The sequence below is a fragment of the Melanostigma gelatinosum genome (genome assembly GCF_949748355.1).
Source record: "Melanostigma gelatinosum genome assembly, chromosome: 6".
NCBI lineage: Eukaryota > Metazoa > Chordata > Actinopteri > Perciformes > Zoarcidae > Melanostigma > Melanostigma gelatinosum.
In genome coordinates, this window is record NC_136639.1 from 16886985 (window position 1) to 16902253 (window position 15269).

Below are 15269 nucleotides of genomic sequence, written 5' to 3' on the forward strand. Positions count from 1 at the left end.
ACACTGAACGTTTGAGGGAGGGGATATCCGAAGGTTAGAGTTGGTACCAAAAAATTGAAGGGGAGTGAAAGAGAAGAGTGAATCACAAATGGTCAGTGTGCTGTCAGTGAGAGGACACAAATGGGTAACTACGAGGAGTGATCGAAAGGGGCCGAGGCAAGGAAGAGTGGAAGGTTTTTATGGAGAGGTTGTAGGACCTGACTGCATTTATGTTACTGTGAAGGGAGGCGTTCTCCAGTAAGCGCACTGAAACATTACAGAATAAAAGTGACACTGAATCACCCAAATGACCAGAACCTATTCCGACGTATAACATATGAAACGTATTTAAATATGGATCTGTAATTTACTGTGTAATGCAAAGGCCTTATTTTGGACTTCAAAGCGAAGTTCACACAGCAAAAATATTTTTGGCTTCATTTTGTAAGAAGAGGTTTTGCAAAAATCTCTATGTTACATAAAATAAATACTTCTTTGAAGGCCTTTACTTGCATACCTTTAAAAGGACATGCAACTTCAACTGTCTGGTCAAAGACGATGCTCTATTTGCTTCTCGATAGAGAGACAGCACCCTCTAACGGCAGCAAGGCATCATTGCACACATAGTCAACTGGCAACATGCCAGGAGTATAAAAAACGTTTTTGAAAGAGGTACATTTGCATCCAGCAGAGAGCTTTGCTGTACTGTGAGAACCACAGTTTGAACCCTGCTCCTTAATGTCCATCCTTCCTCTTTAACAAATGACCATTCACAAATCATCACATTTCTAACAGCTTCTGTCTTCAAGCATTACTAACCAATATATTATTTATATCCTCTATTGTATGTATAACCTTGGAGTGGGAGGTGAGGTGGTGAAGGTGGTCATTCTCATTTTTGGGGTGAGCTTGGAGGGGTTGGTGGGTTCATAGGAGTGCTGCACAATCAGGGCACAGGGGAGGTCGCAGCATGCTGAGTGCTGGTAATGGCTGGCGGTGGGGGCAGTGGTGTTAGCGGTGTTGGGGTTCTGGTTCTGGGTCTGACCGCCCAAGGCGAGAGGGTGCTCGTTGGGGTTGTGAGGGCAAGGTTCAGCAGCTTGCCTGGCAGATGGGCGATCTGCCTGCGTCTGGTGGGAGCGTGTGACGTGCATGTGTGTGCGTGTGTGTGTGAGCAAGAGGGACAGAAGGAGAGAGATAAAAGAGAGAGAGAGAGAGAGAGTTTGATGGGAGAGAGATGTGAAGTAATTCATATCAATGTGTTGGTATGTGTGTGTGTGTGTGTGTGTGTGCATGCAAGTTCAGTGGGAAGATTAAAACCAGCCAAAATAAAAAAACAAGCCAAATAGACACAGGCAGACAATCAGCAGACGGGCAGAGACAGAGAAGGGATGAGAGACAGACAAGGTCAGGCAGATGGAAGGATCGTAAGGTGGGGGAGAGAGAGAAGTCAATTGGAGAGACAGACGGGTGGGGGGTGAGCGAGAAGAAAGACACGGCAGTCAGTCAGCACACACAGTTAAGTAGGTCGTTCCGTGTTTGTGTCCTCAGAGAGACATTCACACAGTCGTTATATACCTGGAAAGGGGAGATGTTTAAATGGCATTTTGTATTGCTCTCTCCCTCTCTCTCCCCCTCGCCCGCTACACCCCTCAACACAGAGTACTTATCTACAAAAACACAACAAAAGGGAAATATGAGAGCTTTGAGCTACAGAGCCACAGATCATTGTGTAGAGTTAGAACGAGGAGGCCGGCAATTCCCATCCAAACCACAAGCGAAGAAGAGGTCAGCTGTTTTAGGTGTACCAAAGAAGGTGATACACAAGGAAGTGCCCGCTCTTCTCATGCTAAATCTACATGGATTATATGAAATGTCAGACAGGGTCAAAACCACAGACGTCACCATTATGGAAGAGTTCTGACAATGAACATTGTTTCTATTTTTGTCAATATGCAGCATTATAATTACTCTCAGTGTTGAACTTGTGGAGATGTGATTGATTCTAATGACAGAACTCTTTCATACTAACTTCTTGTAGAACACATATATATTTATATATCGGACAAAAAGGGTAAAGCAATACAGCTGCCCTTTTATGAATGAAATGGGCAGTCAAAAGGATCAAGATGACAAAATTTGAGTCTGGCTTCCAAAGCAGTTTTAAGAGCACCTTGATCCATTTGTCCTTAAATATACAGTACTATCATTACAAGCATGCCCAGACATCACCCACCCAGGAACCAACCCAAGATGAGTTCAGATGCTTCAGAGCACAGTAAAAGAGTAGCAATACAGCGGTAGATTACTCATTTCCAAAATTGTAGGATAAATGCATGTTGGGATATATTCAGCATGTAAGAACTGTAGTTCTCTGTAGTCATGATTCCTTTTAACTAACGTGTGAACTATCAAAGATCCAGGTTAGCAGGGATGACTTGGACACTTATTTTGTGTGCATATTCTCAGTGTAAGACGCATTATGGGTGAAACACATTGGTCAACTCTATGGAAATGAGTGTTTTTATGTTTGTGAGTGAATAAGCTCAGTAAAAAAACTCACAAGCGAACTGTTTACAGTGAGAAGCAGCCTCATAGATATAGCAATGTCAGTCATTCCACAACACTTAACACAGACCCATAGCACAGGCACAAACACTGACAGATAGATCACAGTCAAATGCAGTTACCACAACATTACAGCAATGAATGTAAAGGCATGTACAGACATGCACAGTGTGGGATTAGGTATGTTTTAGTGTGTTTAAGATACACAGAGACACAAACACTGGCGTCGAGTGTATGTCACTGAGAACATGAGCTAGAAACCACCAGGAATTATGATGCACGTTTAAAACAAACAGAACAAATGTATATCTTACAATAATGGGCTTCATGATATGACGTATCGGACTCAAAGCTTGAGCATTCGCTGTGTTGAAATAATCCGAGCTGAACGTTAGGTAATGATGGCATGCATGGGAGAGTGCGATGTGGTTGATATTAGCCTTAATTCTCCAAAAGGTAAGTCTGTAATATGTGTTTTTGGACACAGTAAAACCTGTTTCATGGTGGTGTGGTGGGGACAGCTTGCAAGGTCCCTGCAAACGTCTGGCTGTTCACACTGACCGCGGTCAAAGCGGCTCCGAGAACGAACCTATTCTCTTCTTCTTTTTACATTTTCAGACTTGCTCAGCCAACATTTCATCAAAGCACTCAATTTTTAAAGCAACACGGCCTGTGCGACCCTTGTTCACGTTGCACCCCATGACCGTGCTGACCACTAGAAGCATGAAACTGGTTTAACAAACTATATTAGAGTAGGGCATTGAAAGTAGAGTCCTCATGCCAAGTCTGAACTCATACCCCTGGTGCCAATGAATTTTCCTCGCATGAAGAGGGAAGCTGCACGGGGAGCTGCATGCCGTTGGCTCGGTGTGATGGTCTCAAGTGGTGTTAGCATTCACTGTGACAGCAAGACAGAGTTCCTGATTTGAACTGACAGAGAGTGAGGCGCCTAATGAAGTTAATTACAAGCTTCATGGTTTGCTTCACTTTATTAATAATTTAACTTCAGGAAGTTGGATGGCATTAAGCACACCAGACTTACTCCATTGGCCATGACTAAGGCCAAATTGCATGCAGAGGCAGAGTTTTCCCCAGTCGATAAAGTGCAACACATGCAATTCATCTAATTAGCTGCTTTGAAGTTGACTTAAATGTGTCTTCCTTCCTCCACTGAGTCAGGACATGCTGCAGTGGTCCCAGCTTGAATCTCTCCTCTTCTGTTCTCAGCAACCATCTTTGCAGCTGGTTGCCCATTTGGAAACTTTCTGCACAGATGGTGATTTGAGATCCGAGGATGGTATTCCCACAGTTTTTATACATATTATGACAGGATCATTTGAGGAAGAAGTAGGAAATAACATCTCAGCCAACTGAAAAACTTTGATCAATGTTCTATTTTTAAGTGCAGTGGCCTTTGCAGACAATTTGTCAGTCTTAAGGCCGGTGTATGGTTTAAACGAACCAGTTCGTACGACGTAAAGGCAAACGTGTGTATGTTTGTCCCAAACAGCCACACTCAAAGGCGGGGTGCAAAGCTTGCCGTCATAGCGATTGACGCGACGCAATGATTACTCAACACTTTGGGACAGCATCTCCTCAAAGGCATTCATGTTGCTGAACTCATTTGTACAGACAAAATGTGTTGCCAGTCGCAAAGGAGTGGGTGCAGGGGCTTTCAGACGCTGTTCGATGATCCCACCAGCGCTTTGTTTGAAGCGCACTGACCCCCTTGAGGTTCAGTGGTTACTCTGAGCAAAACCTTGAGCTAAACCAAAGGCAATCAATAGGTCAATGCTGGGGTGAAGGATACATGTCAAGGGTCAACTATCAAAAACAATCATGGCTGACTGAGCCAACTTCATTTTCACCATGGAAGCACGAAAGGGGCTATTCCAATGATGCTTATAACTTTGCTCTTAATTTAGATATCCTATTGCTTTGCTCCTATTATCTCAATGCTTTGTTTTGATTTGCACTCAAATCATATCTTACTCTCTCCTCTAAGCATAAAAAGTACAATACCTTAAAAGCTATACTGTATGTATCTTTTATTGTCGTTTAATGAGGCAGTGGACGAATAATAGTAACACTAATTGTACTATAGTGTACATACCTATGAAGTTCACCCGTTCACCTGACTTCTACATTAACAATAATAATAGTGATTTACACAGGTCAGTTACTGCATGATGCCTTGATATGCAAAACCTCAACAACTACAAAGAGAATTAAAGACTATCACCGTTTAAATCCCTGCTGTCCCTTCTTTCACTGCTGCGCCTCCACTCCTGCGCTCAGTCAGGGGCTGATTCCAATGGCTGCTCTTAGTGGCTAATGAAGATGGCAGGGGGGCGAGCGTGTTTCCGTATGTTGCAGCTGAATCACACTGTGCATGACGTGACTTTGTGCCCGACCAGCGGTTTGGTGTCTTTGTGGCTGCTGGTTTGGGACGGACATGGCTACTGATCTGAATGACAGATTAAAGCTTGAAACTGAGCAGGGGGCTGGAGGTAAGGGGTAGACGTGGTGCGGCTGTCTGTGTGTGTGCTGAAGAAAAAAATATATTGTTGCCTGGTTGCCTAAAACAAAATTACATTGGCAGTCAGCTGGGTGGCAATGTTGCAGCATATAATTAAAAAGTGATTAAAAACATACAGTGTGCTGAAAGTATTTCTGGTTGTGTTGAGAGCAGCAATGTGGTTTCACCTGACTGGGCCTCAAAATTGATGAGTGTGTTTCTTCTGTAGGCACAACGCTTAGACACTGGAGCAACTGAGCGACATAGAATGTCTGTTTTAGTCACGTACCACATGACGGGCGGAAGCATGCATAGTAAATATTTGATATGTGTAACTTGATTTCATGAAGCAATTCGACGGTGGATAAATAAATCATGGCAGCAGTATAAAAGAAACTAAATTACGCTTAAGCAGATCCAACAGCAGTCAACCTGACTGTTGAGCATGTTGCTCGATTCTCACGGCATGTTTGTTACCATTTTAATGGCGCATCATGCCAGATGCATGGGGAGCTTGCACATGGCAAATTGACTGAGATGGGAGGACTCCGCCTGCAGCTTTATAGCTCCTTCTTTTGTAGTCACAGAAGTGTACAAATCCTCTCACACCATGTGCAAGTCTTAGCCTTAAAATGATAGTATGGCTCGTCATATTGACTCATTTTGGGTCCGTTTCAGATTTTATAATGGGTGTGTATGGCACGGAATGTTCCGCACTAGAGTGATGACATCACGGTCAGAGTGGAGCAGAGCATGAAAAGTATTCTCTGATTTTTCCAAACAAGTTCCAGTCCCACAATTTTTACCCTTTATACACTGTTTTGGTCAAAATGATAGGAAATTGTGTGCTGGTCGCAGTCATGTGTCTATGGAATCCAACGGACTTACACATTTGGCTCAAGGAGCCGTAGAGCGACATGAACATGAAGGTATCCAAAATTGAGCAAATAAAAAAATCAAATGAACAACAAATCTTTTGCCACTGTTGATCAAATGCATGCCATTGCAGGAGGTTTGCGGTAAACAAAGCTATGTGAAACTTCCAATCAGTTTGTCAAACAAGCTTGTGCACACTACAGTGATCACAGCTGATGAGGCACATCAGTCAAGTCACATCAATGACGTCTTACGAGTGGCAGAAATCATCTCCAAAAGCTAGAAACTGTAGTGACGCAATCATGTTTGATGATACGCGAATGTTTGACCAAGAGCTGCTCATTTAATCATTTGGAACTGCTGCTTCACAGAGTTTTCATATGGAAACTTTCCCTCTAAATTACTTTCCAGATGAATGGTGTTATCGGCCTTTTATCATGAAAACTAACTTGATCTGACACTAAATCATCCTGGGTATAGAGCCACAATTTTTATTACCATCTCTTTGTCATCTTTTCTAATTTATTCTCGGTGGCATTTTAAATCAGCTTGACACCACAGATTACAGAATCACACAAAGATGTTCACTTCAGCGATCCTAATTAGTATAATGTCGTATTTGTTACCTCGTCAAAGCCCTTTTTGGTAACCGTCTGATTGACGGTAAATTGGTTTTAAGGAACGGAAGTTGGATGATAGGTTAGAGAACCGTTCTACGTTAATTCTCTGAAGTCATTATCCACAAGTTAACCGTAACCTGCTTTTATCAAATAGCTTCCTCAGAGGGGGAAAAGGCAATTGTTTGAAGCTGAAGTAATTTACCTGGCGACAAAAACATTTTCCGCTAAAATGAATCTGTACTGCTTCATGCCTCAGTCTAATTGGTAACCAAGACACAAACAATTAACTTGAAACCAAAAGTGAAAATATTACTTCATAATTACATTTCTTTCAGTTCATCAGTGGCATGTTTTGCATACCAATTTTGCTTCACTTTGCTGCAATTTCAGAGTCTTGATTGAAGTTATTTAGCTGAACTCTTTCTCCCTCTGTGTTTTGGTAAACAGCAGTAGGCTGGAGAGGTAACAATGTGGGGCTGGCGTTCAAAGTTCAATTAGAAGCTGGTACGAATCCTTGTCAAATCCCTTCGTGGATAAAACAGCTACTGAAATCGAGAGGTTGCAACAATGGCTAAGACGCTGTAATATTCTGGTGAAAATGGCCTGAGCTTGCGTAATCACGATGCATTAATAGAAATGTTACGAAACGAGCAGCCATTTGTGTTTTTCTTTGAAGATGTTACGTACTTGTCTACGGTGGAGCAAACAAAGCTACCAAATGACAACAGACTGCAACGTTTCCACGAGGGGAAGATGTTGCCAGCGGCCCTTTGATTGCCTTAAACGATATCCCTGCTGAGGTGATCAACTGCATATAGGCTGATTGGAAATTTCACAGGGCACTGCTGCTAATTTACAAGGTGGAGTGTTGCCACTGTTTTGAAGAGAACACTGGTATAAACATCCATGTTTAATACTGTGAGTGAGTGTTTCTGAATCTGCCTTGGTTAAGGCACGACGAAGCACTCAAACAGGCCCTCGGGCTGTTTTTATATTCGGCTTTTAACCACTATCATCTTTTCTCCAAAACATTCACTTTTCAGAAAAATAATGTTGATTACCCTGTTGACACCGACACACTTGCCTCATTTTAAATGAATCAACAACATCAAAATAACATAAATAAAACATTAAAAAAGAGGTGAGAGTATGCAGTAGCAGAATAATGAATACATTATTAGTATTAGTATTGGGGATCTGGACTGTGACTGTGCAAGGTGTAAAGTCGCAATGTAAACATGCTGAGACCGTAAACACGTGCAGCTACATGAACTCATTCATAGGACCTAAACTCTCAGAGTATGGGTGTTTAATGTGAGTATGTGTATCTCGGATATGTTGACCAGGCCATTTAATGTTGCATCATAGATTAAGTTAGATGTCTTATTTGGCATCAGTATGAATGGCGGTACTTACATCGACTAATGAGCACTAAGAAGTGGGTGAAAAATAAGACCCTTTACAAATACTGTAAGTTAAGTTAAATTAGCTCTTGGCAGATAATGTCTCCATGGCTAATCATTTTCATAATTTAATGGTAAAACGTTACCACGCAAACAATAAAGATTTAATAACAGGATGCTTTACAAGCTGACAGTCTATTAAGACCATGATTGTGGGTGAGAAGGGAAAATGAACACGATGTTCTCAGGGCTTCTGAAAACATTCAAGTCCTGTTTGACCTTTCCTTCCCTTCCCACATAAGCAGGGATTTATATATACGAGACTACGCAAAAGATCAATGCTGGTTAAATCACTGGAGATGTAATATAGCACCTCCGGGCTTCTTTTTGACAGAATCTGCAAAAGCCTGGCAAAGAATACAGCTCCAGCCTGTGCTTTCAGCGTAGTGTTGCTGCTACTGTTTCTTATGTGCAAATTTAGTTGAAGGGAAAGTGACATTGTGAACATGGGAGGTTTTCAAAGGTCCCTAACGCCGTCATTGTCACAACTCCATCACAAGGAAGGCTCTGCTCAGTTCTCTCTTCCTCACGCATCCTGACTGAGGACTTAGCATTACTTGGTCACAAAGTCTAGACTTCTTATTTAGTGATTCCACACTCTTCTCTCCTTGGCTCGGCTAGACCTGAAACTGAACCCATTAATCATCCAATCTGTCCACTCTTTTTTCCCTATTTATATACCTGTTACACTGCTTCTTTCCCATCTAACAACATAAGAGAATAAATGGGATATATCATAGGCCCTATACCTCTCTCTGTACCATTACTCAGCCACCCATCCATCCCCCTACCTCCTTGGAGGGGACCCTGGATCCCTTCTTCCGTGACCACCAACTCTCCACCATAGCAATGAGGCAGGAGAGCACCACGCCGGCTGCCAGCACGCAGAAAACGCCAGCGAAGCTGTGGATGTCCAGGGCGTTGCCGTGCTGCCGCGTCTGGACTGAGCTGTAGAGGTCGCAGGGGCTGTCCTTGGGCCACCACTTGACTTTCAGTATGTCCATGTCACCGCTCTGCTGGAGCTCCAGGATTCTAGGATGAAGGCAGGAGACAGGCATGTCACCATAGAGCCACATACAGTAACAGAGCACACTGTATACACACACTGACGCAAAAGCTACACGTTTACAAATGATTGTAAAAATACTTACAGAGGCGAGCATACCTGAATGAATGAGAAACATTAAGAAGTGTGAGCATATTTAATAGGCATGTTAATGAGTGGTGTCTGAGCGCCATTTTAATGATTAGTCAAAAACGCTTCAGAACAATCCTGGAGAATGAAAAATATTTGCACAACTGCATAAAACCAGAGCACACTGCAGCTTTTACTGCAGTTGCCATAGCTCCCCTCTTCCATTGGAGGGCAGTGTTTGCCAGCTGAAATCCTCTCTGATCCCTGACAACCATATTGGGCTGTCAAACTCATTATGGCTAACATTAATATGTTTTGCAGCACAGCGCGAGTACACTGCCACAATGTCATTATGCAGCCTAGCTTTAGTCGCACGATTGATGGCTTCAGAGAGGATACAGCTCAGAGGTTGATGGGGTCCCTCTGTTAGCCTTCAGCTTATTATTTAACTGGGTCGTTTGTTTTGGTTTGGAGGAGAGCTGCAGACACACGCACACAGACAGGCTTACAGAGGCTCTGTTAGCATTCGGCTGGATATTTAAGAAGCTATCTGGCGTGGAGGGGGGGGACAGCCATGGGAAAAGGGAGAGACAAAGAGGAAAAAGGCAATGTGGGAATGTGTGTGTGTGTGTGTGTGTGTGTGTGTGTGTGCGTATACCTCCCTCCCAGGCACGCACATAACACAGAAAACAAACATATGCAAATAATCGCTCATAGATAGACGAAGCCACCACGCTGCTTGACACTAACAGGGTAGATACACACTCAGAGATGAACAAAGTCACAAATGCATGCATGACAAAGCAAACTTAAACAGGATTCATACATGGTGTACATAGAGACAGATGTTTGCAATTATCTGCACAACTTCCTGGGGGCAAACACCTCCTCTAATTTGAGTGACAACATGCTGACGTGAATGACAGTGCCCATCTCTCATCTTCTTTTTTCCTCATGCGGAATACACAGAACGAACTGAAATCAATCAAGAAATGCAAATGAGCCTCGCAGACAGCTTACAGAATTAATTTCATCCACAATAGCCATAAAAACGTGGCTCACTTCAATGTAAATCAGCCAAACAGGCTCAGCACGTCGCTTCACAACAACGCCACTCTCATTTAGGGACACTGTCTTATCAGTGCCTGAGCTCTACTGAGCTGGTGGGACTGTGGAACTGCATGGTTAAAATGCCAGTTATGTATGCAATTGATGGGACCGATTAAAAAGGGACGAGAGGAGAGTAGAGGAAGAGAAGAGAAGTGAAGAACTAATTCGAACAGCAAATCCACCAACAGTCATTCTAATACGAGATCATGTCCACCACCTGCCGGCTTGAATGTGGGATTGTTTGGCTCAGATCAACTTGGATTAGAAAAGGCTTTGTTAGATGATATGCAACATTGATTCAAAACAAATCAAAATGGTCTGCAATAGTGTTCAGCAGCAGTAGTATAGTGGCAGCACTGGCCTAGTTGTATACGCCCTGCTTATCACCCACTGGCATGATGCAGAGGTAGTCAGTGCAGTTGCATACCAATGCTGCATCTGTTCTTCTTCAGCAGAGTATGGGGCCCTTGCTCCATTTTTCTTTTGAACATGTTACTTAGTTACTTTTGGATGGTAATATTGTACTGTATAATGCAGGACTCTGAAATAACTTCATGCTTGAGCACTCCTTGCACCCTCTGTGTGCCAGATTGCTGAGGAGCAGTGGCGTAAAAAAACGATTCTATTGCCAAGTGAATTTTAAGCAAATCTCTGAAATGTCGCAAAAAATATATAAAAAAGTGAATTAAACTCCAAACCATCGACTGGTTTGGAGCAAATAAACTCTGCTACAATGTAGATGTTGCCAGAATTGGCGGTATAAGCTGGGCCTGGCTGTAACCCACCAGTAACCAGAGTAGAAGAAGTAGAGGTTGCAAACTGAAAACAAAACAAGAAGAATTCAGGAATTAGTTTCAATTGGGCGATTTCTTCTTCCATGTCAGCTAGTATTGGTCATGTTTTGTGGTGCCCAGAGACGAAGACAGCATTCGCATGTGATGGGAATATCGCAACAGCATTTTAGACGGCAACAGGAGAAACAGCGAATCAGTCATTTTCATTAAATGTTTGCTACATCAGAATTTAGTTTCCATATCCACTTTAGCGCCGACTCTTTTTCCGAAATAATACTTTAACATGCACATACAACTGAATGTACTGTTGCATGCAGGGTGCACTGTTGATATGCAAATTGAAATGGCCGTGGTTAGGTCTTTTGAACAGCTCCTGTGTTTAATCAAAATTGAAACAGCCGCCGTACAAGATTGTTCTGAGCTGATGACAGTATCACAGAAAAATCACTGTTCATGAAAGTTAAAACAAGCTTTTTCCCGGAGAAGTGTTGTGCCTTTCATACAGTGCTGACCTTAATATCTGTCACTTTGACAAAAGATACTTCACAAACACAAACAAGCCTGTGTACTCTGACAGACGGCTTCGGAGAAAGACCGATTGCAAACAGGCTAATGAGATGGAATAAGAGCGATCCCACCTTTCAAAAAAAGCCTGGCAATGTTTTGTCAAAAATATTTCATCATTTCTTGCTTGGATTTCCGCCAACTTCTAAAGATTTCTTGTCTTACTCGATGTCTTTTCATTTCTGTTGAAAGAAAGAGACATGCTTTATGTTTGGAGTTGCCGTCTGTTATCTCTGCTCATGAGTATACTGCTCTTACGTGTCATGAATGTCATGTCACACAGGTTTTCTTTTAGGCACTTTAGGAGTGGGAATAAGCGGTGGCTTTTACACTTGCTCACTTCTCTTCTAGACATTAAAAAAGTTTGTGACATATTTCTACAAAATGAGTTTGCTGTTGACCTTTAAGGGAAACAAATAAACAGTGGATAGGTTATTAACAGTGTATTTCCTAGCAGAGAGAAATGTCAATGCCACCTAACTGTAGTTGTTGAATAGAATTTTCTTTTAAAGATCATTTTGCACATGTTAGTCTCTCTGTTGTGTTCCAGTCGCAAGCTAATGGCAGCTGGTTTACACTGTGCTCATATGGCGGTTAACGCTGATAACGCCGTCCTAATCTGACCCACACCATCGTCGTGGGAGCATTGTGCCCCCCCCCCCCCCCCACACACGTTAACAGTTGGCTCTGTCAGCAATGGTTCTTGCACTGTTCATGCTGTTAGCCCCGCTAGCTGCTGGTCGCTGGCTCAGCAGTCTCCATGTTGAAAACCGTGTGAGGGTGATCCTTCAATCATAGATATGCTCTGAATTACGCATCGAGCACCTTCAAAAGATATGCTTTGATTTTCAAATGTTAATATCAAGACTCCTGCTCTTCTCAAGACAATCAAAAGGATGCCAAACACAACAACAAAGAATAACTAAAAGGCCTGCTCTCGATCAAAGATCAAACAGATCAAAACATAAAAACAAAAAGGAGGCTTTCATCAGAGGAATCATTAGGATGTGACTATGCTGTATGCAACTTTGAGGGAGGATAGAGCAGAACAGATTTGAGATTCAGGACAGAGTGCTTTCTCTCTCCCCTCTATTACGACCCTGTCTGCCTGTGGAGCTCATCATCTGTCATCCTGCCCTAATTGGCCGATCAAAGTTATGCAAAATCTGCTTCCCTGCTAGGCCCTTGAATCAAACCCTAACGCTGACCTGTACCCACAAGAACACACACTCGTAATCCTCATATTCACCTTACATTTATCTCATTGAGCTTCAGCTGCCTTTGCCCGCATATCCTGCCCACAAACAACACACAGATTTAACTCTTGCAATAGTAAAATACTTGCAGGAAAGAGGATAAAAATGACGATATGATATTCTGTGATGCCTGCCTCCATGTTTTTGCTCACACCAAAGTACTAGAGGGTGCCCGAGTTTGGACAGATGTTGCAAGACAAAAGTGAAGTGGAAGACATGCAAGGCCCTTTTATATTTGACGGCAATCCAGACATAATAACTCATGAATGGAATATGAGCTTGCCGGAGTAATTCCAGTTCTAATGCTTAAATGCATCCGTCGAGCACTTGGTCACTTACAGATTACGTGGGGGTGTCCAGAATGACTCTACACATGTAAAATCAGCAGTCAACAAGCCTAGAGGAGATCTTTGTTCACTCGTGACAGCTACTACCCAAGGAATACTTCAACTTTGTAAGAAAAAGCGAGCATGGTGATGATCATTTTAAACATAAAGGGGTTACAACTGCTCTCTATTTGTCTCCATCTCTTGGCTGACAGGCAGGATGAAAGGCTACTGTGAGCTGCCTGACAAAAACATGGGTTGAGTCAAAAGTTTTCTGCAGTACACCATCTGTCTAGATCTCTAATTTGTCTGTCGATGTCTCACCAAAAGGAACACATCCTCCCTCGAAAAACCACAAATTTGCTGGCAAACACACAGCAACACAGATAGAAGTGTTAGAAAGCTGAGTCACACATTCAAAATACACTACAATTCTGCAACACACGGTTTGTTTGTAACAACAACAAACTGACATAATGAGAGCTAGGAGTAGCTAATTAAAGTGTGTGTCACGGTCTTTATGTCCTCATGAATGATCTACGTCTAGTTTGATGGAGTGAAGCACAGGAGAGGAAAATCTGACAAGTAATTTAAATCCTCACAACAGTGTGCTCTAAATTTGTAGAATACAGAACCGAGGGAGTGTACACTTAGACGTTTTTTTCGGGTATTTTTGCTCAAGAGCGTCATCAGTCAGCACACCGTCACCTGAGGTATCAGGAAAGAGATCCATTTAATCACTAAAAATAGCACCAACTATAAATCACATGTATTAGTGTCATGTCCTCCACTATAAAATACAGGGGGTTGCAACTGCACGTGAACATCTAATTGAATGCATCATTGTCTCAGTATATGTGAGGGTTTCAATGCGTGAGAGGAGTGAAGTGCGTTTGACAGGTGAATGGTAATTACAGAAGTGTAATCTGTGTGTCTATTGGGCTTTTACAGCCTTTTTTGTGTGAACCAGCTGTCCTGTGTGTGCATGTGTATGCATGTGCATCATGACTGTATGTGTGTTTGTTGTTGTAACTATGTCTAGTAAGTGTGTATGGTGTATGGTGTGTGTATGCGTGCATCTTCCTGGGGGGGGGGGTCTATGAAACAGCTGGCGTGCTGCTGCATTAACACTGTGTATTTGTAATGAGTTATCACCTTACTTTAAGATCGTTGACTTTGACTGCGGAGATCCATAATGACTTTAACACTCCCACTGGCTGTTAAAGCAAATGAGCAACGGTTGCTCGTGTGGTGGGATGGGGGGGGGGGGGGGGGGGTAACTGTTATGAAGCCTGTGCTTGTGTGTGTGTGTGTGTGTGTGTGTTTGTTTGCATGAGTGCGCTCTGTCTCTGCCTCCCCGCTCACTCCACATTGGCCGTTACTGCGTGGACTAGATGTTGCCATGGCAACTCTTTGGCAGCAGCCTTGATGGTGGGATGATCCGCATTATTCGTTGACTCAAGCTGAGGAAAGAACACCAGAGTGATTTCGGGATAAAGGAGCGAGGGACAGAAGACTTGAAGAACGGAAGAAAGGGCGAAAACAAAGGGAAATGTGAAAGATTTGCTGCAAATTTGTTCAGGTGACAAAACACATGATGGTAAATTATACTGAGATCACACACACGGAGGCAGAGAAAGTGACTCACCGAGTATCACAGGAAAAACGTAGGTACACATTTACAGTGTTGACTCATATTTAAGCTCGAAAATGTTATACTGGAAAGCCAAGACATAGACATGGACAAATACATCTCTCGCTCCCCTTTGGAGAAACATGCAATTGTGCTTGTGTACAAGTAAGACCACTTTCAGTATTATTTTTGCAAAATTAGGAAATTTCACTTTTTCAAAGGGCTGCTAATGGATTAAAACTTGTCTTTTTAGGTTAAGTTTAATGAGAGGCGGTGGTTATGATGGTTTAGGTGGTTCCTCACAGACATTGGAGTGCAAACGTGGGAGCAGGTGCACAAACTCACAACAAATCCACACTTTTCACATGTAAAAAAAAAACTTCGCTGGTGTCAAAGTGAAAGTGTTTAGAATAGAAAAAGCCTTTTGTGG

General features: G+C 42.6%; 1 protein-coding gene across 1 annotated transcript in view; it reads right to left on the reverse strand.

Annotated features, from left to right (window-relative positions):
• The window catches only part of grid2 (glutamate receptor, ionotropic, delta 2), a gene marked incomplete at both ends in the record, with an annotated part of 423012 nt that overhangs the window by 2235 nt on the left and 405508 nt on the right, over nt 1–15269 (reverse strand). The window contains one exon of the mRNA XM_079271038.1: nt 8813–9053. Within this exon, the coding sequence (XP_079127164.1) occupies nt 8813–9053 (241 nt within the window). The remainder of the gene's footprint in view (nt 1–8812; nt 9054–15269) is intronic.